The sequence below is a fragment of the Cervus canadensis genome, chromosome 7, assembly GCF_019320065.1.
Source record: "Cervus canadensis isolate Bull #8, Minnesota chromosome 7, ASM1932006v1, whole genome shotgun sequence".
In the NCBI taxonomy this organism is placed as follows: domain Eukaryota; kingdom Metazoa; phylum Chordata; class Mammalia; order Artiodactyla; family Cervidae; genus Cervus; species Cervus canadensis.
In genome coordinates, this window is record NC_057392.1 from 10,538,488 (window position 1) to 10,564,156 (window position 25,669).

The window sequence follows — 25,669 nt, forward strand, 5'->3', positions numbered from 1 at the left end:
ACAGACATTTCTCCAAAGAAGACATACAGATGGCTAACAAACACATGAAAAGATGCTCAACATCACTCATTATTAGAGAAATGCAAATCAAAACCACAATGAGGTACCATTACTCGCCAGTCAGGATGGCTGCTATCCAAAAGTCTACAAGCAATAAATGCTGGAGAGGGTGTGGAGAAAAGGGAACCCTCTTACACTGTTGGTGGGAATGCAAACTAGTACAGCTGCTATGGAAAACAGTGTGGAGATTTCTTAAAAAACTGGAAATAGAACTGCCATATGACCCAGCAATCCCACTTCTGGGCATACACACTGAGGAAACCAGATCTGAAAGAGACACGCGCACCCCAATGTTCATCGCAGCACTGTTTATAATAGCCAGGACATGGAAGCAACCTAGATGCCCATCAGCAGATGAATGGATAAGGAAGCTGTGGTACATATACACCATGGAATATTACTCAGCCGTTAAAAAGAATTCATTTGAATCAGTCCTAATGAGATGGATGAAACTGGAGCCCCTTATACAGAGTGAAGTAAGCCAGAAAGATAAAGACCATTACAGCATACTAACACATATATATGGAATTTAGAAAGATGGTAACGATAACCCTATATGCAAAACAGAAAAAGAGACACAGAAATACAGAACAGACTTTTGAACTCTGTGGGAGAAAGTGAGGGTGGGATATTTCAAAAGAACAGCATGTATACTATTTATGGTGAAACAGATCACCAGCCCAGGTGGGATGCATGAGACAAGTGCTTGGGCCTGGTGCGCTGGGAAGACCCAGAGGAATCGGGTGGAGAGGGAGATGGGAGGGGGGATCGGGATGGGGAATACGTGTAACTCTATGGCTGATTCATATCAATGTATGACAAAAAAATAAAAAGAAAAAAAAAATTTAAAAAAAAAAGAAAACATAACTGCAAATTGTTGAATAATGATTAAATGGCCAGTGTCCATAATCTTAGTTTCAGCCATCCTATTTGCTGATACCTTTTGTCCCTGTTTTTGTTTTATATGTTCCCAGCTCCAGTATTGTTTTTACTCTACTAGGCCGTTAAATTCCTGATCCTCTTTGTTTAGTGCTCTTGATGTCCTTACTTCCTCCACTTTCCTAGCTTAGATTCTGTTACCCAGATTAATTATAATCATGTCCTTCTCATGAAGAACCCTTAACATCCTTGCCTGTTTGCCCTCTATTATATCCCTTAGGAAAACCTGCGCCATAACTGAACCAGTGGAGTTGAAAGTGAGTGTAGAAAAACACATAATGACTGGGCTTTTTACATTTTTCTCTCATTTCTACCTAGCAATCCTATTACAGTATTTTATGCTATGGATATTCCTTTCTTATAATATTATTTCATACCTTCTCCTCAAACCTACAATGTCTGCTCACCTCTTTTCTTTACACTTGGCTGATTAGCTTGCTAGCTTTATAGGAACAGTATAGAATCCTTCAAGGATTAAATCTACTTATCTTAGCTGCACCTGTACACATATTCTCTGCCTTTTCTCTTATGAGGGTGCTGTCTACCTAAGATCAGTCCTTGCACTTGTGCAGTGGATCCAATCCCTGTTCACTACCTCAAGAAGTTCTCTCTCTGTCTCTCCTGCTTCAATTCCCCAACACCCTTTATCATTATTTTGTATGCTGTAACAGCCCTTATCTTTTAGAAACACTTTGTATCAGTTAGGGCTCTTCAGAAACAGAACCATTGGAAAATAGTTTGTTACTTGCTTACTTATTTGCATAACACAACCATTAAGCTATATTGTGTGTGTGTGTGTGTGTGTGTGTATTTGGAGAGAGGAAGATTTATTTTACTGAATGACACATACACTTTTGGAGCTGGCTATTTTAAAATCTGTAGGGCAGACCTGTAGGCCAGAAACTTAGGGAGGAGTTGTACAGTCTTGAAGGAGAAATTGCTTCTATTGAACCACTCTGTTTTTGCTTGTAAGCCATTTAGCTGATTGGATGAGGCCACCGCATTATTGGGGGTAGTCTCCTTTACTTATAGCTGTTAATTTTATCTACAAAATAGCTTCACAGTAACACCTGGGTTAATGTTTGTTTAAATAACTGGATACCACAGCCTAGCCAGAAAACAGAGTCTGGTTTTATTTTTCTGGGCTCCAAAATCATTGCAGATGGTGACTGCAGCCATGAAATTAAAAGACGCTTACTCCTTGGAAGGAAAGTTAATGACCAACCTAGACAGCATATTAAAAAGCAGAGACATTACTTTGCCAACAAAGGTCCGTCTAGTCAAGCCTATGGTGTTTCCAGTAGTCATGTATGGATGCAAGAGTTGGACTATAAAGAAAGCTGAGTGCTGAAGAATTGATGCTTTTGAGCTGTGGTGTTGAAGAAGACTCTTGAGAGTCCTTTGGACTGCAAGGAGATCCAACCAGTCCATCCTAAAGTAGATGAGTCTTGGGTGTTCATTGGAAGGACTGATGTTGAAGCTGAAACTCCAGTACTTTGGCCACCTGATACGAAGGGCTGACTAATTTGAAAAGACCCTGATGCTGAGAAAGATTGAGGACAGGAGGAGAAGGGGACGACAGAGAGTGAGATCACTGGATGGCATCACCAACACAATGAACACGGGTTTGGGTGGACTCCGGGAGTTTGTGATGGACAGGGAGGCCTGACGTGGTGCAGTTCATGGAGTCGCAAAGAGTCGGACACGACTGAGCAACTGAACTGAGCTGATAGCCTAGCCAAGTTGATGCCTAAGACTGACCATGCTACCATCCCTTGTTTCCACATGCTCCTTAGCTACAGTCCTACTTTTTTCCTTTCCTTTATAGCAGATCTCAAAGAATTATTTCTGTTTACTGTCTTTACTCACTCTCCTCTTACTGTCTTCAGACCCACTCCAGTAGGGTTTTTATCTCTACCTCTTCACTGCCTTTGCTCTTGTTGAGGTTGGCAGTTACCTTCTTAGTGTCCTAATCGCTGGGCAGTTCCATTGTTACCTTTCTCTTTCTTGAAAGACATAGCTACTTCTTCCTTCTTAAATGCTATTTTGATGGATCTTAGAAAGCTAAACTGTAAATACTTAATTATCTCAGGACTCAATCTAAAGATCTTTTCATTTTTTTATATCTTTAGTCACTCCTCAGTGAATAAAGTGAAAACAGATTCCATGTTTTTATTATTTCTACTAAAAAATAATTATGGTAGGAGAGTAATGCTGTCATTTGATTTAAAATTCCAGATTTAAAAATGTTATGTGATGAAATGTCACTCTTCTACCCTATTTGTTGGCTCTCAGGCAACAAATTCTCTTCTCTGAATGCATCCTAAGTTTCCTATTTCTAATGTATCTTTCCAATGATATTTTATGAATATGATAGCAAATGCATATTCAGTGAGAGGCAGTATGGTATAGTGGTTAAGAGCTTAGACTGTGGAGAAGGATGGCTGTAATCAAGTTATATCTCTGCCAGCTACTGGCTGTATAATTGCCAAATCTCTAATCTGTGCCTCAGATTTCTCTTATATAATAAAGAAATAATTATAGTACTTGATAGAGTTGTGAGGTACAAATGAATAAGTGTGTTAAGAGCTTAGAAGACTGACTGGCACATAATAAATAATGCATTCCTTCTTTTTGCATAAATGATAATATAATATACACACTGACAATCGTCTTTTTTTCCCCATTAACAAGTGTACTGGTAGACTTCTTTTCAGCATACAGATCATGCCTCATTTGTTTCCAGTGACTAAATTGTAGTCCATTGAATCAATATGATATCCAGTTTAATGGCTTTAGAAACCAGTATTTTGATGAGGATGCATATCTGTTAACCATCTCCACTTGTTGTTTAGTTGCTAAGTCATGTTCAACTCCTTTTGCAACCCCACGGACTGAGGCCAACCAGGCTCCTCTGTCCATGGGATTTCCAGGCAAGAATACTAGAACATGTTGCTATTTCCTTCTCCAGGTGATCTTCCTGACCCAGGGATCAAATCTGCACCTTCTGCATTGGCAGGCAGGTTCTTTACCACTGAGCCACCTGGAAAGCCCCATTTCCACTTAAATACCTAATAAGCATAAGACGTTCTAATTTCCCTTGCATTTGCTGTTTCTCTAATTTCCTATATTATCATATTCTTTCAGCTTTACCTTGGAAATATATTTCAGATCTAATTTTCTCTCTACCTCTTACTGCCACTCTAATCAAAGCCAGGATTGCTTTACTGAGTTGCTTAAGGCCCAAAACTTGAGAATCAACTTAATAAGGTTTTGACAAAATATGTGCAGCTCTTTTTCAGTGTTCTTCTATTTGGTCTTCCTTCTTCCACTTTTACTCTTCTATAAATGTTCACACAGCATTTTAAAATATAAATCAGGCTATTTTTCACCCACACCAAAATTTCCAGTGAGACCTATCTCATTTAGATTTCATTCTTGTGTTCTAACTAGTTCCTAGTAAAACTCTTGTAACCTGGCCTTTTCATTTCCTCCTCAGCCTTGTCTCTTGCCTGTTTCTATGCTTCGGCCACACTAATATGTTGCTCTTTTTATGAACAGTTTACCTCATAACCTTTGCACTTTTTATTCCCTCTCCCTGGGACACAATTCTGTTATAGAATCATGTTCATCGCCTCAGTTTGTGCTTAATTGTGAGCTCTTCAGAGAGGCCTAACCAGCCTGTTTGCTCTCTGTCCTTTTTTGTTGTTGTTTTTCAGTTGCTCAGTCATGTCCAACCTCATGAACTGCAGCACACTAGGCTTCCCTGTCTTTTCCTGTCTCCTGGAATTTGCTCAAACTTATGTTCATTGAATTGATGATGCCATCCAACCATCTCATCCTCTGTTGCCCCTTTCTCCTCCTGCCGTCTGTCTTTCCCAGCGTCAGGGTCTTTTCCAGTGAATCGGCTCTTCACATCAGGTGGCCAAAGTATTGGAGCTTCAGCATTCGTCCTTCCAATAAACATTCAGGATTGATTTCCTTTAGGATTGGCTGATTTGAACTCCTTGCTATCTAAGGGTCTCTCAAGAATCTTCTCTAGCATCACAGTTCGAAAGCATCAATTCTTTGGCACTCAGCCTTCTTTATGGTCCAGCTCTCACATCCATACATGACTGCTGGAAAAACCATAGCTTTGACTACACATACCGTAGTTGGAAAAGTGATGTGTCTGCTTTTTAATTCACTGTCTAGGTTTGTCATACCTTTTCTTCCAAGGGGCAAGTGTCTTTTAATTTCATGGCTGCAGTCACTGTCCACACTGATTTCGGAGCCCAAGAAAATAGTCTGTCACTATTTTTCCATTCCATTTTTCCCCATCTATTTGCCATGAAGTGATGGGACCGGTTGCCATGATCTTCATTTTTTGAATGTTGAGTTTAAGCCAGCTTTTTCACTCTCCTCCTTCAAATTCATCAAGAGGCTCTTTAGTTCATCTTCATTTTCTGCCATTGGTATGGTGTCATCTACATATCTGAGGTTATTGATATTTCTCCTGGAAATCTTGATTCCAGCTTGTGCTTCATCCATTACAATGTTATCCAACATTTTGCACAATATACTTTGCATAGAAGTTAAATAAGCAGGGTGATAATATATAGCGTTGACGTATTCCTTTACCAGTTTTGAACTAGGCAGTCAAAATTGTTGGTTCTAATCTAATCTAATTAGTCTGGTTCTAACTGTTGCTTCTTGACCTGCATACAGGTTTCTCAGGATGCAAGTAAGGTGGTCTGGTATTCCATTGCTTTAAGAATTTACCACAGTTTGCTGTGATCCACACAGTCAAAGGCTTTAGCATAGTCAGTGAAGTAGAAGATGTTTTTCTGAAATTCCCTTGCTTTTTCTATGATGCAGTGGGTGTTGGCAATTTGATCTCTGGTTCCTTTGCGGTTTTCTAAATCCAGCTTTTTTTCTGTAATTTCTTGGTTTACGTACTGTTGAAGCTTCAGTTCAGTTCAGTCGCTCAGTCATGTCCAACTCTTTGCGACCCCATGGGCTGCAGCACACCAGGCCTCCCTGTCCATCACCAACTCCCGGAATTTACTCAAATTCAGGTCCATTGAGTTGATGATGCCATCCAACCATCTCATCCTCTGTCATCCCCTTCTCCTCATGCCTTCAGTCTTTCCCAGCATCAGAGTCTTTTCAAATGAGTCAGCTCTTTGCATGAGGTGGCCAAAGTATTGGAGTTTCAGCTTCATTATCAATCCTTCCAGTGAACATTCAGGACTGATCTCCTTTAGGATGGACTGGTTGCATCTCCTTGCAGTCCAAGGGACTCTCAAGAGTCTTCTCCAACACCATAGTTGAAAAACATCAATTTATCGGCGCTCAGCTTTCTTTATAGTCCAGCTCACATCCATACATGACTACTGGAGAAACCATAGCTTTGACTAGACAGAACTTTGTCCACAAAGTAATGTCTCTGCTTTTTAATATGCTCTCTAGGTTGGTCATAACTTTATTTCCAAGGAGTAAGCGTCTATTTATTTCATGGCTGCAGTCACCACCTGCAGTGATTTTGGAGCCCAATAAAATAAAAGTCAGTCACTGTTTCCACGGTTTCTCCATCTATTCGCCATGAAGAGATGGGACCGAATTCTACGATCTTTGTTTTCTGACTGTTGGGCTTTAAGCCAACTTTTTCACTCTCCTCTTTCACTTTCATCAAGAGGCTCTTTAGTTCTTCACTTTCTGCCATAAGGGTGGTGTCATCTGTATACCTGAGGTTATTGATATTTCTCCTGGCAGTCTTGATTCCAGCTCGTGCTTCATCCAGCCCAGTGTTTCTCATGATGTACTCTGCATGTGAGTTAAATCAGCACAGTGACAATATACAGCTTGATGTACTCCTTTCTCTATTTGGAACCAGTCTGTTGTTCCATGTCCACTTGTAACTGTTGCTTCCTGACCTGCATACAGGTTTCTCAAGAAGCAGGTCATGTGGTCTGGCATTCCCATCTCTTTCAGAATTTTCCACAGTTTATTGTGATCCACACAGTCAAAGGCTTTGGCATAGTCAAAGGATTTTGGACATTACCTTGCTAGCATATGAAACAAGTGCAATTGTGTTCTGTCCTTTCTACCATACTTTATTTTTCTTAACCATATTTTATTTTTTTAACTGATAGATTTTTTTTTATATTATCTATTGATACTTTGCGTTCTCCTCACTAGACAATAAGTTTATGGAAGCAGATACTGTCTCATTCACTTTTCAGCTTCTGATACTCAGAACAGTGCTTTGGCAGATTGAATGGGAAGCACTAAATAAGTATTTTTTGTGGCGAAAGATTGGTTTTTACATTACATTCTTAGTGTCATTTTGTTAATAGACTCAATATATATAAGATTATTCTGTCAGATTGTTATAAAAATTTCTAAAAACTTACTTTCAAATTTATACTTTTTTTTTTTTCTTACGGCAAGAAACGTTTATTTTTCTCACTAATAAGTTTATAGTTTTTCTTGGAAGTCTCTATGGACTAAACAGGGATTAGCTGGCTAGACTCTAGGCTGCAAGTGTGTTTTGACTGCAAGCTGCAATTTGGATTAGATGTGCTTAAAATTTCTCTCTTCTGGAATCAGCAGCTCCCCAGAGCATGTTCTTGTTATGATTTTAACAGAAGCACAAGAGGCCAAACCAAATCATTTAACAACAGATTTGTACTTTACTGAACTGGTAACAAGCCATTTGTATTGTGCACATATTTGCATAGCACACTCTTAGTAGTACAGCAAGAGAACAAGTTTGTCATTCCATAGCTAACCTCTAAAATGTGAATGCTAAATGAAGTGTTCACTTTGGTAAACAAAGAGAAGACACTTTGAAAGTCCATATCATAGACCAGGCTGAGTTCCTGTAGGATTATTAATTTATAAAATTCTTTTAATAATACCAGTAAATCGTAATTCATGCTCACTTTATGCAGGAATGAGTCTTTTTTCAGGGGACTCTCATCCGTATCACAATCCCCATATTGTATCTCTATTGTTAAGTTAGGAGTCTTCTTCACTAGCTGTATTTGCTTGTATGTTGATATTTAAGGTGAAAGTTTCAGTGAAGTTTAAATTTTACATATTCATAAACATTAAATACTGCACTATCATATCTAATATATTTCTAAAAACATACTGATCATTTTACATTTCTTCTCTTTTTAGTATGTTGATATATTTTGTTGTTGATATATACTAGAGTGTGAGAAGGGTCATTACACAACCAACAGTTGGGGAGTTTTGAATCTGGGGTCACAAGGCGATATAACAAAACAAAAAATGCTTAAGTTCAAAAGCATTAATGTCTCAGCTTCCACTGATTTATTCCAGACAGAGTTGGTGTAAATTTAAAGGCTTTCCAACTCCTTGATCTTCAAGTCATTTTATTTTAGAAGTCTAGAAGTATAAACGGAATTAAACTCCATTTGGGTAGGAGCTTATGACTTTGTATGCTTAGGGCAAACTCCCTTAAAATATTATCCCTAAAGGAAAAGTTATTCTTGACTTAGGCAGTTTGAATGCCCCTAATCAGTTGTGTCTTTGAGATATTCTTTATTATACAGGTTAATTTTAAAAGTACTTTTAGCTTTCAGCAGTATTCTACTGACAGTGTGTAAAATGCTGTCAAATCACTAGCCTATATTTTGAAACACAAGATTTCTCAATATATTATATTTAGATGTTGTGTCTCAGGAAAAGAGAAAAATTTTAATTTAAATACATTTCTTAACAGCTCACTAACTTAAATGCATTTTGTTTTTAGGATTTTTGTCTTATATTTTGGTTTGAGGGCAGTATCAACTGATAGTATCCAAAATGTAGAGTTTCAGAATAGCATGTGTGTATATGTGTAGGGATAGATATAGATATAGCATTATGTCTATGTGTTTATGTGTAATTAAAGGAAATTTTGGAAATTTTAAAAGAAATGCAGGCTCATTTAATTATGTATATGTTTGTATTGGTTCTTCCAAAACACTCAGTAGTAACTGAGCATTCATATTGCAGATAAGTAAACTAAAGAGAAAAAAGGGAAGATTATTTTTCCATCACAAGTTCTTCTGTTCCTTTAACAGATTTTCCTATACTCTCATCATCTCAATGATGAAACTGAATAGGAATAGACAAAAGATTAAGTATTGTGTCATACCTGTTCCTCAGAGGATTTGAAACAGAAGTTTGAAAATATTTTAAAAGATTTGTAAATACAGGTGAATGTTTAAAAGTACATGAACACTGTGACTGAGGAAAATAGATCAATAAGAAATTCACAAAATATGTTTTTGACGAATTTAATGTGTTTCATAGGTTCAGTCCATTTTTCAGGAATCAAAAGTTATGCCATTCACTGAGGTGAGGAACACAGGGAAAGATCCATCTATGGGAGTAAAAGTCATGAATTGATTGTACACAGCTGAGACACCTCTGAGGCCTCTAAGCACAGGTATTAAGGAAGCAATTGTATACACAGAACTGGTAGCCAGAAGTGAGGTCTAAAAGGCTTGGTTAGTATTCTTGCCTGAAGAATCCCATGGACAGAGGAGCCTGGTGGGCTACAGTCCATAGGGTTGCAAAGAGCTGGATACGACTGAAGTGACAGAGCACACATGCACACACTTAGATTTGTGTATGTTTGAAGGTGAGGGAAAGGAGTTTTTGAAGATACTATTTGAGTTCTTCATGCTGATAATTAGAATGAGTCAGTTGCGGGGGTGAGGGTGGTGTTTGGGTTTGGGATTTTTTTTATTATTGTTACTTGTTTGTGTCTGCATCATGCAGCTTTCAGGATCTTAGTTCCTCAACCAGGAATTGAACCCAAGGGCCATGGCAGTGAAAGTGCCAATTCCTAGCCACTACACCACCAGAGAACTCCCAGGATGAGTCTGCTTTTCGTAGGAGTTTTATTAAGCCAAGCTTATAGGGACACTGAGACAGAGAAAATTTTTGCAGACTAAAATGATGAGTTTATGTCCATAATATAATTTTTCTTTTTATTTTAACTATGCCTAGATTATAAAACATAGAAGTTGACTAGTTTTCTTCCATCATCCATTTCTGTTACAAAATTGTAAACTTTTGAAGTTCTGATTCACAGATGAATACTATAATCTTCCTTTACTTCATAGCCATGAAGCTCATGACTGCTCTGGTGAATGTTGCCTTAAACCTCAGTATTCATCAGGATAATACACAGAGACAGTATGAAGCTGAGAGAAATAAAATGATTGGGAAGAGAGCCAATGAAAGGTTGGAGTTACTACTTCAAAAACGTAAAGAGGTAAGTTTCACAGTAACTGAGATTCTTCAGTTTGTTTTTTAAAGCTAGATTATTTGATCTCAAAGTTTTCAAATGAATCTGGCATTTGATTCCAGCCAGTGGTTATCTGAGTGCAGTGTGATGACAGAAGAGTATCACAAAACAACCCTGTTTAGAAAGAAGATAGTCTGAGAGTTAGATAACTCAGAAAGATTATCAAGCTATGAAACCAGAAAGCACAGTAAATACTAACATCAGAACTAGGGGCCAACAAAGTTGCATTCCACAAGAAAGCCAAAGACTGTATAGTTGTAGATGAATGAGACATTTCTGTGAATAATACGATTGGCCCCAATTTTATAGTGAAAGCTTCGTATATGGGTTGAAAATGATTTTAAACTGGATTTTTATAGGCAACATTTTTTCATCCAATCAGAAATAAAATTTTAGATGTGCAGTATTAATCTCTGTTTTAACTTGAAAAAAGAGTAAGATCTCAGTGCTATAGGGTTAGGGTTAGGGTTATAATACTGGGTTATAACTGGCAATAAGAAGGAACAAACTTATGATTGATTAAATCATAGTCTGTGATGTATTGGAGGGCTCAGGTATCTGTTATAGCAGATACCACAAACTGATTTTTCTTTAGGACAGAAATTTATTGTCTCACAGTTGTGTAGGCTGGAACGTAGAAGTTAACTCTAATCTTCACATGGCCTTCTCACTGTGTGTCTAAGTTTCTCCTTATAAAAAGGAGACATCAGTCATATTAGATTTGAGGTCCGTTCTACTCCTTTATGACTCCAAGTTAACTAATTACATCTGCTACAACCCTATTTCCAAATAAGGTTTGAGGTCTAGGAGTTAAGACTTCTCTATATGAAGTTTTGAGGAACACAATACAACTCATAGCACATTCCATACTAGAAATAATTGTAAGTAAGTTTTGGAATTGTTCTTTAGTAAGTCCTGCTAACCAAACTGCATACCTCTTATATAAATTATTAAGTTTTTATATAATAAAGGTAGAAAAAGTAAATTTAAAGTAAGTTTCAATAATTTGAATGATTCCCAAACTTATTTCAGTAAAACTGAAAATAAAGCGTATAGCAAAAGAGGAGGTCTGAAGGTATTTTATTGTCACAGTATTAAATGTACTTTTTGTATCGCTGGTTTTATTCCTTTTGAGTAGTAATTGAACTCAGATTTTAACTCCAGTGAGTAGTAATGCCTGAAATTTCTTTATCTCTTTTCTATAGTATTTATTTTGTTGTTGCATTTTATCACTAATGGCTAAGATGCTTGCTGCCTTGTATTCCTCCTATATTGGGAATTTGACCTACACTTACTTTGAGGCTAATCAGATGTAGACTAATATTTGGATACTTTAGGTGGAATAGGAACTTTCCTGTACAATGGCAAATAGAATAATCAAGAATTATCTGTTACTGAGAGAAGTAAAACCAAGCAGGGGACCTGGTTTGCACAGGAGAGGTGTAGAAATTGAGGCCTGTTCCCAAAGCAGATGTTATTTTATGATAGTCATCTGGTCACACTTAAACCATACCACTCTTTTTTAGTCATTGTGTAATACATGTTGCTGCTGCTAAGTCACTTCAGTCGTGTCCCACTCTGTGCGACCCCATAGACAGCAGCGCACCAGGCTCCCCCGTCCCTGGGATTCTCCAGGCAAGAACCCTGGAGTGGGTTGCCCTTTCCTTCTCCAGTAATACATGTTGAGAGAGACAGAAAGAGGTTCTAAGCCAACATAGTAAAGCTGTAGAAAAAATGAAAGGATCTTGGTAATTTAAGACATCTGTTGTACAATACTTAATAAAAAAGATTGAAAATTACACAGAATGAGAATAGTCATAAATTTAAAATAATTGGAACTCTTTATTTCAAATAAAATTATTAGTATTTTAATTTATATTTATTTCTCATTTCAGCTACAAGAAAATCAGGATGAAATCGAAAATATGATGAACTCTATTTTTAAGGGTATATTTGTTCATAGATACCGGTAAGGGATTTTAAAAATCATTTAGATTTTTAACTTAATTTGTTGCTTCTTTGTAGTCCTACTCAGTTATAAAAACATGAACTCTTTAATTGTTTCATTAGCTAGAAAGCACCTTTGTATATGAAAGCTAAATAAATGTCATGCTATTAACTGTGGTCAAAATTGGACCACAACTATCACTGACATGTTCTTCCAGATTCAGAATATATACTGTTAGAGACTTCCTATGTACTTGCGTTTGTACTAATTTAATTTAATTAATAAGATATCAGTAAGTTAATGTGGCCTTAATATGGTTTCATTGTCTTCATTTTTGAAAGAATTAAATTCCATGCTTAATGCCCCATTGTACACATCTTATTATATGATCAAATTAACCAGCCGTGTTTTAAAAATTGTTATGGGAGAAATGTGTACAGGAAAGGGCACCTCTGCAGTTAATGCAGCATCTCTGTAATGTCATTCTTCTTTACCTTCAACTATATACATGAAAATAGGAGCAAAATATTCCTGAAGTATTTTTGTCATGCTCTATTGCAAGTGTCTCTCTGTAAAACCTGTGAACTTTTAAAATATAAACTACATGAGTGTATGTCATAGAGAATTAATGAATCAAATACATATGCTTGTTGCTTTCTGTTAGGCATGATGTTTACATAGATAAGACACAGATACAGATAATAGGACTGTTTTTTTAGACACATTTGAAACTTGTGATGGGCCAGTTAATTTTAAAAGTTAATTAAAACAGTAGGGGAATTTTTTTTTTAAGGAAAAATGGTAACTTTGATAATTTACTTTAAATCATTTTGATGTCATTCAAAATATAAAACTCTTGAAATAGAACCAAGGCTTTTACTTTGAGTGTGGATTCTCTGAATGGAGAATCACATGCTCTTCCTTGCATATACTGGGCTTTCCTGGTGGCTCAGCTGGTAAGGAATCTGCCTGCAAAAAAAAAAAAAAAAGAATCTACCTGCAATGCAGAAGGCCTGGGTTGGGAAGATCCCCTGGAGAAGGGAAAGGCTACCCACTTCAATATTCTGGCCTGGGGAATTTCATGGACTGTATAGTCCATGAGGTCGCAAAGAGTCGGACATGACTGAGCGACCTTCACTTCATAATAAATTATCATCAAATTAATTTTCAAAAATGCAAGAATTTCCATATCCCTGCTGTGCAGTCTTTTTCGACTTCCCTGGTGGCTCAGTGGTTAAAGGATCTGTCTGCAATGCAAGAGACACAGGAGACATGGGTTCAGTCACTAAGGTAGGAACATCTCCAGGAAAAGGAATCAACAGCTCCCTCCAGTATTCTTGCCTGCAAAATCCTGTGGACAGAGGAGCTTGGCAGGCTGCAGTTCAAAGGGTTGCAGAGAATCGCACATGAGCATGTGTGCGACTGAGCGTGTACATACATACATAAAGACAATTAACATAAAATAAATTGTACATTTAAATGCATAATTTAATGTTTTGGCACATATACACACACACCTGTAAAAGTCACAGGCAAGGTATGTCCATGTCCTGAAAAGATTTCTCATAACACTTTGTAATTCCTCCCTTCCTACCACTCTTCACCTTCCCCATCCTTAAGCAATCATTAATCAGCTAACTGATTTGTTTACATTTTCTAAAATTTTATAGAAATAGAATTTACATATTGTACTCCTGATTCTCTTTCTTGTCTCCTTCTGATTTCTTTCACTAATAAAATTAAAGTCTTCCATTCTTAAGACTGAACTATAAGTTTTTCATAGATTAACTTTGTTGAGTTCAGGAAGTTTCGTGTCTTGTCCTGGTTTTCTGAGATTCATTAGGAATAAATGCTGAATTTTGTCAAGTACTTTTCTCCATCTTTTGAGATCATTTTGTGGTTTTTCTTTTTTAAGACTATTAATGTGGTGAGTTAATTTGGTTGATTTCTCATATGTTAACTCAACCTTAAGTTCTTGGGATAAAACCCACATAATCATGATGTATTATTTTTCTTCATTTGAATGTTTTTATCACTATAAATTCAGATTTATATTTTAAAGTACAAATGATTTACATTATCATGTTTCTAGTACACAGCAAGTGACTTAGATATACACACACACAAATTCACACACGCTCATGCTCTAAGCTCCCTACACGAGCATGAGTTCTGTCCTGAGAGCAAATTTTCAAGTTCAGTGAGTTGACAAGTCCAACAAAGTTACCCTGAACCCCTGACTAACACAGTTGGCTATATGGTACAGTACTGTACTTAGTCACTCAGTCATGTCCAACTCTTTGCAACCCCATGGACTGTAGCCCACCAGATTGCTCTGTCCATGGGGATTCTCCAGGCAAGAATACTGGAGTGGTTGCCATGCCCTCTTCCAGGGGGTCTTCCCAGCTCAGGTATCAAACCCAGGTCTCCTGCATTGCAGGTGAATTTACCAGCTGAGCTACCAGGGAAGCCCATATAGTACAGTACCATAGTGTAATAGTTTTATAATACTTCTATACACGAGTAATACACAAAAAACAAACAAACATTTTTAATCTTTACAGTATTGTAAAAAGTACAGTATTACAGCAGCTGACATACAGGAGTTGGCATCAAGTGAATAAGCAAGAAGAGGTGCTGACTATAGGAGGGAGGATGGGCGGGAGATGGTAGAGCTGAAGGATTGTCAGCAATAAGAGAGAGCAAGGTGCAGTTTCACTCACACTGATGATTGCACAGTTTCTGGTTTCTTGTGGGTTTCAGTTCTGTGTACTCTCTTGGGGAAAAAAAAAGATCCTGTGATATGTGGGTAGTAGCTCTATTTTTCTTACCATAGATGACACAGTACCACTGGATTGCATTCTGAACCGCTGCTGCAAGCTTCATGTACTGTTCCACATTAAGGTCCTGTGCCTACAAACAAATAACACTTCCTCAAATAAAATTCCCTTGCCATTTCCCGCATCATGGATCTCTTCAGTCTTTGAGTCACTTCTTCTTTCTCTTCTTTGTTTTTTCCCTGAGGTTCCAATTCCTGGCACTTGTTAGCAGTACCACTTACATCACCGCTGCTCTTAGGCTTACCCAGACGCCCTGGACTGACCTAAAGGCCCTGCACCACTGCACTGTGTCCAGTGTCGCACAGTGAGGCACAGAAAGACAGCCAGTTGTGGAGGGTGCACGCCCGCGACAGTGTGTGCCGGACATGTGAACTGACTTACGTAGATTGGACATGCAAACACACGTTCTCATCTTTGAAATGTCACAGCTTGCATGTTTGTGTGAGGGCACTCACTGTACATGAATGTAGATCTATTTTTTTTTCCTGATTCTTTTGCCACGTTGTTCATTTGCTAAGTCATGTCCAGATCTTTGTAGCCCCATGAACTGCAGCGTGCCAGGCTTCCCTGTCGTTCACTATCTCCCAGAGTTTACTCAAACTCATATCCATTGAGTCAGTTATGCTGTCCAACCATCTCATCCTCTGTTGCCCCCTTCTCCTCCTGCCCTCAATCTTTCCACACATCAGGATCTTTTCCAATGAGTCAGCTCGTCCCATCAGGTGGCCTAAGCATTGGAGCCTCAGCATCAGAACGTCCAATGAATATTCGCTGTTGATTTCCTTTAATACACTGTCTAGGTTTGTCTTAGCTTTTCTTCCAAGGGGCAAGAATCTTTTAATTTTGTAGTGGCAGTCACTATCCGCAGTGATTACGGAGCCCAAGAAAATAAAATCTGTCAGTGTTTTCACTTTCCCCCCAAATATTTGCCATGAGGTGATGGGACCAGATATCATGGTTTTCACTTTTTAAATGCTGAGGTTTAAGCCAGCTCTTTCAAATTCTCCTCATTCACCCTCATCAAGAGACTCTTTAGTTCCTCTTCACTTTCTCCCGTTAAAGTGGCTGAAGATTTGTGCACTGTGTAGAGAAGGTGCTGTGACTAATCAAAGATGTCAAAAGTGGTTTGCAAAGTTTCATGCTGGAGATTTCTTGCAGGAAATGCTCCAAGGTCAGATAGAGCAGTTGAAGTCGATGGCAATCAAATCAAGACTTTAATTGAAAACAATCAGTGTTACAGGAGATAGCTGAGATACTCAAAATATCTAAATCAAGCATCGAAAATCATTTCCACCATCTTGGTAATGTGGAATGGAAGACATCTTAGGGCAAGTGAAATGAACCAACCCCAACCACACCAAAGGCCACTCTTCATCCAGAGAAGGTTATGTTGTGTATATGGTGGGATTGGAAAGGAATCCTACTAAGAGCTCCTTCCAGAGATCCAAGCAGTTCCAACAAATACTGTTCCTAGTGAAACCAACTGAAAGTAGCCCATGATGATATGCATACAGAATTAGTTGACAGAAAACACATAATCTGTTTCATCATGATAACACAAGACCACATGTTTCCTTGATAACAGGTAAAAACTCTTACAGCTTGACTGGGAAATTCTGATTTATCCACTGTATTCAGCAGACATTGTGCCTTCAGATTTCCATTTATTTTGGTGTTTCCACAATTCTATTAATGAAAAAATTCAATTCCCTGAAAGACTGGACCAGAAAATATACCTGGAACAGTTCTTTCCTCACAATAATAAAAATTTTAGGAAGAAGAAATTATGAAGGTACCTGAAAAATCATAGAAGATAGAGACTTTTTCTTTTGCCTTTATCAGTGAGCTTTTCAATTTTGTCAGTTTTGTTTTGTTTCCAGTTGTGGCCTTTTCTTTTCAGCCTGGAGAACTTCTTTCAACATTTGTTGTAAAGCTTGTTTGCTGGTGCTGAATTATTTCATCTTTTGCATGTCTATCAAGCTTTTGATTTGTCCATCAGATCTGAGCAAGAGCTTTGCTGGTAGAGTATTCTTTGTCATATGCTTTTCTCTTTTGTCACTTTAGGTATATTGTGCCACTCCTGGCTAGCAGTTTCTGCTGGAAAATCAGCTGATAACCTTAAGTGAATTAACTTGTATGTTTGTTGCTTTTCCCTTGCTTTTAATGTTCTCTCTTTAACTTTAACTTTTGTTAATTGGTTACAGTGTGTCTACGTGTGTTCCTCTGTGGATTAATCCTGTGTGGAAATTTGGGTGACTATTTTCTTTCCTTGGTTAGGAAAGTTTCTAGCTCTTCAAGTTCTTCCTCAACCTCTCCCCTCTCTTTATGGGACCCCTATAATGTAAATATTAATCTGCTTGATGATTTCCCAGAATTCTCCTAAACTTCCTCATTTTATATCTTTTTTTTTCTATTCTGTGGCAGTGATTTTCACTACTCTGTCTTCCAGCTGATACATTCTTCTGCCTCATGTCATCTACTGTTGATTCCTCCTGTTATATTTTTCATTTCAGTTACTGTATTCTTCTGTTCTGCTTATTCTTTATATTTTCTAATTCTTTGTTAAAAATGCCTCATGTCTCGCCCCACGCATCCATTCTTCTCTCAGGACCTTTCGTCATCTTTACAGTTGTCTCTCTGAACGCTTAGGTAGATTGCCTGTCTCCTCATCTCTTGGTTGTTCTTCTGTGGCTTTATCTTGTTCTTTTGTCTGAAACATATTCCTCTGTCATATCATTTTGTCTGAATTGCCCTTTGTATGTGTGTAATAGGTTGATTACATTTCTCAACGTTGTGGAAGTGTGGCCCCTCTGTAGGATATGTCATATAGTTCCAAGCAGTGCACGCCTCTCTCCTTATCTAACGACCAGGGTACAGCTGGCCTGCATTTGGAGATTCAGTCTGCAAGTTGCCTGACTGTAGTTTTATTGCTTCTGTTGTCTGCCCTCTGGTGGGTGAGGCTGGTCTAGAGGTTTGTGCAGGATTCTTAGTGGGAGGAGTAGAGCTGAGTTTTGGCCCTCTGATGGGCAGAGCTGGGTCTTGACCCTCCAGTGATTAAGGCCATGTCTGTGGGCCTGTCTTTAGGTGAATGTGGGCTCAGGAAGTCTTAGGCAGCCTGTCTAGTGGCACATCCCCGCCCAGTTAGTTGTTTTGCCTGAGGCGTTCCGTTACTAGAGTCTACAGGCTGTTGGATGGGGCCAGCACTTTGTATTAACGAGCGTTTATGCATTTATGCAGATGGATACTCTGATATGTCTGCCTAGTGTCTGTGTCCCCAGGGTGAGCCTTAGCCACCCTCCCCAACTCCCCAGGAGACCCTTGAATACAAGCAAGAAAGTCTGGCTCCTATCAGAGTACTACTTTTGCTCTTTGTCCCAGTGCACATGTGATTTTGTGTGCACCTTTTAAGAGTGAAGTCTGTTTCTCCCAATTGTGTAGAACTCCTGTAGTCAAGCCCTGCTGTCCTTCAAAGCCAGGGGCTCTGGGCACTCCTCTTCCCAAGTGTTGGACCCTCAGCCTAGACAGCCTGATGTAAGACTCATACTTCTCACTCCTACAGAGAACCTCTGTAGTATAATTGTTCTCCAGCATGTGGATTGCCCACCCGGGGTATGGAATTTGATTATATTGTGAGTTCGTCCCTCGTACCTATCTTACTGTGTTGCTTCTTTGTCTTTTGTTTTACAAAATCTTTTTTGATGGATTATACTCTTCACAGGTAGTTGTTCTGTACATTGTTCTGATACTCGTGTGCACATGAGAGGAGGTAACTTTCAGATCCTTCTACTCCACCATCTTGGCTGCTCCTCTCTCTGTTATTCTTTTTCTTTTTTTATTGTTGGATGTCATTTGCTGAAATTTTCCTAGGAATTTTTCCATCTGTATTTAAGAGGAATATATATATATATACACACACACACATACATATATAAGTTTTTAAATTTTATTCAGATACCTCTGACTGCTTTTGGTACCAGGGAGATGCTGGCTTTGTAGAATGAGTTGTGATTATTCTCTCCTTTTTAATTTTCTGGAGCAGTTTAATAATTCAGTATTATTTCTTCTTCTGATAGGAATTAAACCATTGGGTCCTAGAGTTGTCTGTTTAGGAATCTTTTAAACTACAGATTAATTTTTTTTAGTAGTTTTAAGCCTGTTCAGTTTGTTTTACAATATATATATATATTTTCATCTAAGTTGAAGTATATTCAGCAAGTATCAACATGTGTTTGGTGTTCAGTTGCTAAATTGTGTCCAACTCCATTGTAACCCAATGGATTGCAGCCCTCCAGGCTCCTCTGTCCATGGGATTTCCCAGGGAAGCATACTGGAATGAGTTGCCATTTCCTTCTCCAGGGGATCTTCTTGACCCAGGGATCAAACTTGCATCTTCTGCTTAGTAGGTGGGTTCTTTACCACTGAGCCACCTGAGAAGCCCAAAGTATCAATATAAAGTTATTCATAATATTGGTGGTTGCATATGTCTCTCTCACGTATCTTCTGTCTAGAGCTAATCAGTTATACTTATTTTTTCTTAAGAGAACGAGATTTTGGTTCTTCACTGTTCTTGTTTTCTGTTTAACTTGAGGACTGCTCTTTTTATTATTATTTTCTTTCTTCTTGTTTCTTTAGGTTTACTTCCTTTGTCCTTAGTTTCTCAAGGTGGAAACGGAGATTGTTGATTTAATCCTTGCTTTTCTTTCTGCTATAATTCTTTTGTTGTTCAGTCAGTCAGTTGTGTTCAACTGTTTGCGACCCCATAGACTGGAGCACACCAGGCTTGCTTGTCATTCAGTTTCTTGGAGTTTGCTCAAACTCATGTCCATTGGGCTTCCCTGGTAGCTGAGATGTTAAAGAGACCTGGGTTCAATCCCTGGGTTGGGAAGATCCCCTAGAGAAGGAAATAGCAACCCACTCCAATAATCTTGCCTGAAAAATCCCATGGACAGAGGAACCTGGTGGGTTACAGTCCATGGGGTCACAGAGTCAGACAATGTCCGTTGAGTTGATGATGCCATCCAACCATCTCATCCTCTGTCACCCTCTTCTCCTCCTACCTTGAATCATTCCCAGCATCAAGGTCTTTTCCAATGACTCTCCTCTTAGCATCAGGTGGCCAAAGTATTGGAGCTTTTTTACTCCTATAATTTTCTTTCTTAGCAGTGCTGTACCTGTTTTCCCTAGATTTGGATGTGCGGTGTTTCCATTTTCATTTAGTTCAAAATACTTTCTGATTTCCCTTTGGGCATATTTTTTTGAACCATGGATTATTTAGAAGTTTTGTGTATATTTGCAAATATCTCAAAACTTCCTATTATTTTCTCCTAATTTAATTTCGTTTTAGTCAGAGAATATACTTTGTATGATTCAAGTGTTTTTAGGTTTAATAAGATTTGTTTTATGTACCACAGTATGTTCTATTGTGATAAACTTTCCTTTTGAGTACGAAAACAGTATGTATCATGCTTTTGTTTTTATGCCAGTTAGGTCAGAGTTGGTTGATGGTTGGTTAAGTCTTTTCTGTCTTTACTCATCTTCTGCTTTTTATTCTAACAATTATCAAGAGGGATATTATAAGAGTACTTTTTGTATTCTTAATTCTGGTGTGTTATCACATAAATGATTTTCATAATTTTCCCCAGCCTATGACTTTATTTTCTTTCTTCATGGTACCTTTTGAAGAGCAAAAGTTTTCAAATTCAACACAATAATTTATCCATTTTTCTTCTTTGGTCATGCTTTTGATGTCATATCTGTGAACAGTTTGCCTAACCCATTCTTATGCGTTATATTCTAGAGGTTTAATCATTTAAATGAATTTATATAAACTATTTTTAAGTTAATTTTTGTATATGGTGTATATAAGGGTATAAGTACACTTTTTGCATATAGGTGTTTATTTTCAGAAGCACAATTGGTGGAAGGCTGTTCTTCAACTGAGTTGCTTTAGCGCTTTTCTTGGGAGTCATATTACTATAAATGCAAAGTTTTATTTTTGGATTTTTTAATTTTTTCTTATACCCATACCACCTGTATTGATCTCAGTACTTTTGAAATTCTTTTTAAAAGCTTTATTGAGATCTAGTTGGCATACAAGATATGTACGTTTAAGGTGTACAACAAAGTCCTTTGAAACACACATATTTTGAAATGATTAACCTCCAATAAGGTTAGTTAATACCTGCAGCACCTCACCTTTTTTAATTTATAGTTGTGGAATGACTCCCTTAGCAGTTTTCAACTGTGTAATACAGTATGGTTAACTATAGTCGCCGTGCTGTACGTTAGGTCCCTAACCCCTTTTATCTTAAACCAGAAGTTTATTCTCTTTGATCAGTACCTCCCCACTTTACCCCCACCCTTAGCATTTGGCAACGATCTTTGTACTCTGTATTTCTGTAAGTTCACTGTTTTAGATTCTACATAAAAGTGAGAACATAAAATTTTATAATTAGATTGTCTTTACATAAAAGCTTTCTGGAATTTTGATGGAGAATATAATCAATACTTCAATATGGAGAGAATTGCCTTCCTCATTATATTGCATTTTCCATTCTGTGAGTATAGGTTGTATCTTCATTTACTTAGATATTCTTTAGTTTCTCTTACCAATTTTTATTATTTTCAGTATATGTCTTTATTGCTTTTATTAAATTTATTTCTATATGTTTTCATTTTTATTTTGTTATAAACGGGAGTTGTTTCCTTAATTTTTGTTCTAGACTCCTTCTTATCAATATGTTAAAAATATAATTCCTTTATTCCTCAAAAATTATAAAATATTTTCATCAATTCTGTAGTTTCAGTGTTCTGTTTTTTTAGATCGTTAAGATTTTCTACATACAGGATCATGTCTTTTGTGAGCAAAGACACTTTTAATACTTACCTTGACTCTCCAGTATAATACTCAATAAAAATTGTGAGAGACAGGTTTACTAGATTCCCTCTTCCAAAAATATACTCCATGTGCATAGAAGAATATATTCTATTTTGTTACATCTTTCCATAGACCTTTTTATTATTATGAAATGTCCTTTTCTAATATGAAATGTCTTTTTTTTAAGGCTTCTTTGCCTGATAATAACATACCTAAAGCTCTTTCCTGTTCACTTGATGTGTGACGTTTTTGTCATCCTTCTACTTACGACTTGCTTGTGTCTTTGAACATGAAACATGTCTCTTATAGAGAGCCTAGAGATGGATATTGGGTTTTAATGATTAAACAGTCTCTTTATTTTCCTTATGGTTGCTACAGAAATTTCATCCCATTAGCATGACTAACTTCACATAAATACAGTTTCTTTGCTTCATGGTATCTCCGTTTTCTTGTTCTTTCTTTGTAGTGTTATTCTCATGTATCTTTTATCTCTGTTTGCTATTGCCTTAACAGTGCCATCTTAACCATAATCCACTATCAAAATCTTATGCTATTCAATGAAAGTAAACAAGTTAATGTTCACTCTGTCTTCTCTGTTTACCCTGTTGTTAGCATTTCTAACATTCTTCATTTTCTTCTGTCAATGCGAGCTATTATATAGAGTTATATTTCCTTTCAGTTTGAAGGACTTTCTTTCCTGTTTCTTGTAAGGCAAGTGTGCTAGCAGTCTTTCTTTATCTGGAAATGCATTATTTCACATCATTTTTAAAAGATAGATTTGCTGGGTGTAGAATTCTTGGTGGACAGTTTTATTTTCCTTGCAATAACTTGGTGCCTTTCTGCCACTTACTGTACTTCATATTTTCTGAATAAAAACTCAGTTGTTAGTCTTGCTTTCCCCCTGTACATCATGAGTTACTTTTTTTGTATTGTTCATTTTTCTTTTCTTTCCCATTTTTATTAGCTTTCCACAGTTTGTTTATCTGTTTAGATATGGACCTCTTTGTGTTTATCATGAGATTTTGTTGACCTTCTTGGATCTGTAGATTAATGATTTTTATCAGTTTCAGAAGCTTTTAGCCATGGATTTTTCTAATTTTTTTAATTCATTTATCTTGGTTTGGATACCTTTTTCACATATGTTGGTACACATGATACTGTGGCCAAAGTATTGGAGTCTCAGCTTCAGCATCAGTCCTTCCAGTGAACACCCAGGACTGAACTCCTTTAGGATGGACTGGTTGGATCTCCTTGCAGTCCAAGGGACTCTCAAGAGTCTTCTCCAACACCACAGTTCAAAAGCATCAATTCTTCAGCATGCATCTTTCTTTATAGTCCAACTCTCACATCCATACATGACCACTGGAAAAACCATAGGCTTGACTAGACGGACCTTTGTTGGCAAAGTAATGTCTCTGCTTTTTAATAATGCTGTCTAGGTTGGTCATAACTTTCCTTCCAGGGAGTAAGACGTTTTAAAATTTATAAACTAGTTTATGCCATTCTTTCATGCTAATCTTTGGGGTCATTTACTTCATGTTTCTTTTATTCTCTCCAGGCTTTCCTGTAGCCTCTTGAACACATGAATTTAGTTGTAACTCTTTTTTACTTTTTATTTTACTAGTTTCATCATCTGCATTATTTCCGGTTTTGTTTGTTTTGATTGATTTTTCTCATTCTTATGAGTCATTTTCTTGCTTCTTTGAATGCCTCACCATTTTTATTAGATGCCAGCCACTGTGGGTTTTGTTGAGTGCCAAACAAGACATTCTGAAAATTATCATCTACTTTTTTCTGGGACATAATTAATGTTTGGTCTTTTCAAGACTTTTTTATCAAGGTTTGTAAAGTGGACCAATGCAGCATTTAGTCTAAGGTTAACTTTACCCAGGTACTAGGGTAAAACATTTTTTGTACTTTTCTTGATGAATTACAAGGCTTTTCTGTTCTAATTCGTTGGAACACAGAAGTACCCCAGGCCCTATATTTGCTCCAGATATTGTCCTATCTGCTCTTTCCATTCTTTCCTCAGCATTGGGTGGTTTCTTCACATGCACATGCTCTTGAGTACTCAGCTGAAGACTTGCTGGGGTCTTTCTGCAGACTTATGGAGCTCACTGTCATGTGCATCTCAGGTACTGTGCCACGTAATAATTTAGCTACCCTGCCGTCTATAGTCCCAGCTCCTTTTCCTCAACTCAGGGAGATTCCCAGTCTCTGTCTGGGTTCCTCTGCCTATACTACTGACCTTCTCTGCCTGACATTCCAACATCTAAAAGCTATTATTTTATATATTTTATGCAGCTTTTTTTTTACTTTTTTTCTAGTAGAAGTATAAACCCTGTCCCTCTTGGCTCAGCCATGCGATCTTCAGTGCAGAATCCATTTCATTTTTTATGATTTTGCTTTAGTCTTCAACCCCAAAGTAACATAGCCTTTATTTTCTTTTAGTGACTCACCCTTTTTGAGTCTTCTGAAAGTTTTCAGTCTGTTATTATCATAGAAACAACAATTCTTTAATTTATTACTGTTACCTTATTGATTTTTAATTTAACAAGACCTTGCATACTAGCATTGAGTCTGCCATAGCTCAGTTTTCGATTTCAGTGTCAGTTCAGTCACTCAGTCGTGTCCGACTCTTTGCGACCCCATGGACTGCAGCATGCCAGGCCTCCCTGTCCATCACCAACTCCCAGAGTTTACTCAGACTCATTTCCATCAAGTTAGTGGTGCCATCCAACCATGTTATCCTCTGTTGTCGCCTTCTCCTTCCATCTTCAATCTTTTCCAGCATTAGGGTCTTTTCAAATGGGTCAGCTTTTCACATCAGGTGGCCAAAGTATTTGAGGTTCAGCTTCAACATCAGCCCTTCCAATGAATATTCAGGACTGATTTCCTTTAGGATGGACTGGTTGGATCTCCTTGCAATCCAAGGGACTCTCAAGAGTCTTCTCCAACACCACAGTTCAAAAACATCAATTCTTCTGCACTCAGCTTTCTTTATAGTCCAACTTTCATATCCATACATGAGTACTGAAAAAACCATAGGCCTGACTAGACGGACCTTTGTTGGCAAAGTAATGTCTCCATTTTTTAATATGCTGTCTAGTTTGGTCGTAACTTTGCTTCCAAGGAGTAAGCTTCTTTTAATTTCATGGCTACAGTCACCATCTGCAGTGATTTTAGAGCCCAAGAAGATAAAGTCAGCCACTGTTTCCCCATCTTTTTGCCATTAAGTGATGGAACCGGATGCCATGATCTTAGTTTTCTGGATGTTGAGCTTTAAGCCAACTTTTTCACTCTCCTCTTTCACTTTCATCAAGAGGCTCTTTAATTCTTCTTCACTTTCTGCCATAAGGGTGGTGTCTTCTGCATATCTGAGGTTATTGATATTTCTCCTGTCAGTCTTGATTCCAGCTTGTGCTACATCCAGCTCAGCGTTTCTCATGATGTACTCTGCATAGAAGTTAAATAATCATGGTGACTATATACTGCCTTGAGGTACTTCTTTTCCTGTTTGGAACCAGTCTGTTGGTCCATGTCCAGTTCTGACTGTTGTTTCCTGACCTGTGTATAGGTTTCTCAAGAGGCAGGTCAGGTGGTCTGGTATTCTCCTCTCTTTCAGAATTTTCCACAGTTTATTGTGATCCATACAGTCAAAGGCTTTGGCATAGTCAATAAAGCAGAAATAG

At 37.6% G+C, this 25,669-nt stretch overlaps 1 protein-coding gene across 1 annotated transcript in view; it reads left to right on the top strand.

Annotated features, from left to right (window-relative positions):
* The window catches only part of STAG1 (stromal antigen 1), a 496,183-nt gene that overhangs the window by 327,976 nt on the left and 142,538 nt on the right, over positions 1-25,669 (top strand). Inside the window, exons 8-9 of the mRNA XM_043474336.1 lie at positions 10,128-10,279; positions 12,208-12,281. Of these exons, the coding sequence (XP_043330271.1) occupies positions 10,128-10,279; positions 12,208-12,281 (226 nt within the window). The remainder of the gene's footprint in view (positions 1-10,127; positions 10,280-12,207; positions 12,282-25,669) is intronic.